The 2,079-nt window shown below is 43.0% G+C and overlaps 1 protein-coding gene across 2 annotated transcripts; it reads right to left on the minus strand.

Moving 5' to 3' along the window:
- LOC117940748 (sorting nexin-6-like) lies at positions 1-1,893 on the minus strand. Of its 2 annotated transcripts, none has more exons than XM_034865914.1 (6): positions 1,614-1,893; positions 1,402-1,497; positions 904-1,009; positions 592-667; positions 270-309; positions 1-112 (listed from the first exon to the last, which is right to left on the minus strand). In XM_034865914.1, exons 1-6 carry the CDS (start codon positions 1,701-1,703, stop codon positions 8-10), a joined length of 513 nt encoding a protein of 170 aa, XP_034721805.1. In that variant the 5' UTR covers positions 1,704-1,893; the 3' UTR covers positions 1-7. The 2 variants fall into 2 exon arrangements, with proteins under 2 accessions (XP_034721805.1, XP_034721804.1); XM_034865913.1 differs by having other exon boundaries at positions 1,399-1,497.
- Between the last annotated feature and the right edge of the window lie 186 nt (positions 1,894-2,079).

Below are 2,079 nucleotides of genomic sequence, written 5' to 3' on the forward strand. Positions count from 1 at the left end.
CTGACCTTCAGGGTGGGGGTCTGACCTTAGCAGCCTGGGACTCCCTCAGGTAATACTTTAGCAGGTCCGCCAGCTTCAGATCTTCATCTGCTGCAACTCGAGCTTCAATTTTCTGTAAAAACAACAAAAACCTTCAGAAGTTTGATCCTGAACAGAGACCTGCTGAATACGGGGGGGCGGGGGGGTTGTGTGTGTCTGTGTGTGTCTGTGTGTGTGAGTGTGTATGAATCTGTGTGTGTCTGTGTGTGTGTGTGTGTGTGTGTACATACCCTGGTTTTCTCAAACAGCTCCGACACCTTGAGGAAGAATCTGAAACAGTGTAATAGCATTGTAATAGCATTGTAATAACGTTGTAATAACGTTGTAATAGCGTTGTAATAATGTGATAATAGCGTTGTAATAATGTGGTAATAACGTTGTAATAGTGTGATAATAGCGTTGTAATAGTGTGGTAATAACGTTGTAATAACGTTGTAATAACGTAATAGTGTGATAATAGCGTTGTAATAGTGTGGTAATAACGTTGTAATAACGTTGTAATAACGTTGTAATAACGTAATAGTGTGATAATAGCGTTGCCTTGTGACGTACTTGCAGAGGTCGGTGGCGTCTTGCGTTCCTAACGTGTAGAGAGACGAGGCAATCCTGTTGATGTCGTCTGCTGCGTCTGAACAACAACAACACACAGACACACACACACACACACACACACACAGTCACCAATACATCCCACAATGCACCTGGATAGTCTCACACACATCACACCGTAATGCTGCAGAACAGAGAGGAAGAAGTAATTCTCCTCTGGTTGTGTTTGTTTCTCTGTGTGTGTGTGTGTGTGTGTGTGTGAGATGTGTGAGTGTGTATGTGTGTGTGTGTGTCTGAGTGTGGGTGTGTTCTCACTCTTGTGCGAGCGGATCATTCTGTCCGATTTGGCCGAAGCGTCTTTAACTCTGTTGTGATATTCTAACAGAAAAGTCTTCTCGTGCTCGAAGAAGTCGTCCACGTCCTGGAAGACAAGCAACAAAACAATAAAAACATTAAAAACATGAAGCAACAAAAACATTAATAAAGCAGTAATGAAGCATGAATAAAGCATGAATAAAGCTGTAATAAATAATGATTAAAGCAGTAATAGAGCAGTAATAAAGCATGAATAAAGCAGTAATAAATAATGATTAAAGCAGTAATAGAGCAGTAATAAAGCATGAATAAAGCAGTAATGAAGCATGAATAAAGCAGTAATAAAGCAGTAATGAGGCATGAATAAAGCAGTAATGAAGCAGTAATAAAGCAGTAATAGAGCAGTAATAAACCAGTAATGAAGCAGTAATGAAGCATGAATAGAGCAGTAATAAAGCAGTTATAAAGCAGTTATAAAGCCGGAGTGTGAACTGCCACCTTGACTCCGGCCACCAGGACGCCGTCGGCCGACTTCACCACGTTCTTAAAGAAATCCTCCAGCTTCTCCTTCTTGTTCTTCCCCCGCACACTCAGCTGGCAGAGGTCAAAGGTCAGAGGTCAACAACAACACTCAGCTGGCAGAGGTCAACAACAACAACAACAACAACAACAACAACATGGAGCTGTGTGTGTGTGTGTGTGTGTCGTACGTCCTGGTTGTACTCCAGGAAGACGTGGAAGTTGAGATCTTTCCTGAGAACAGGATGAGCCGCCACGCGACACAGGAACACCTCGTGCATGGCCACGGTCTTCTTAAAGATGGCCAGGTACTCCCTGGAAACCCCCGGCAACGCAGCAACGCAGCAACGCAGCAACGCAGCAACGCAGGGGCAGAAGGAGGTTAGGGTATATATATATATATATATATATATATATACACATATATACACACGCAGATACACACATATATACAGTGTAATGTATACTCAATCGATGTGATTCTCTGAGTCTTTGAGGCTGAAACACAGATTTGCTCCGTTTTGGTTTAAAAAGGAAAATATTCTACTACGTTTCCCCCTCTCATTCCTCCTGCTCTAGTGTTCCACCTCTCATTCCTCCTGCTCTAGTGTTCCACCTCTCATTCCTCCTGCTCTGGTGTTCCCCCTCTCATTCCCC

Source organism: Etheostoma cragini, unplaced genomic scaffold (genome assembly GCF_013103735.1).
Source record: "Etheostoma cragini isolate CJK2018 unplaced genomic scaffold, CSU_Ecrag_1.0 ScbMSFa_3175, whole genome shotgun sequence".
Taxonomy (NCBI): Eukaryota; Metazoa; Chordata; class Actinopteri; order Perciformes; family Percidae; genus Etheostoma; species Etheostoma cragini.

Excerpts from the sequence above, each read along its gene's own strand:
- LOC117940748 (XM_034865913.1), bottom strand. The coding sequence starts at position 1,703 with ATGCACGAGGTGTTCCTGTGTCGCGTGGCGGCTCATCCTGTTCTCAGG. Across the intron at positions 1,010-1,398 it reads TGGTGGCCGGAGTCAAGGTG|GACGTGGACGACTTCTTCGA; the intron begins GCAGTTCACACT and ends CTTGTCTTCCAG. Across the intron at positions 113-269 it reads AGCTGTTTGAGAAAACCAGG|AAAATTGAAGCTCGAGTTGC; the intron begins GTATGTACACAC and ends TTGTTTTTACAG.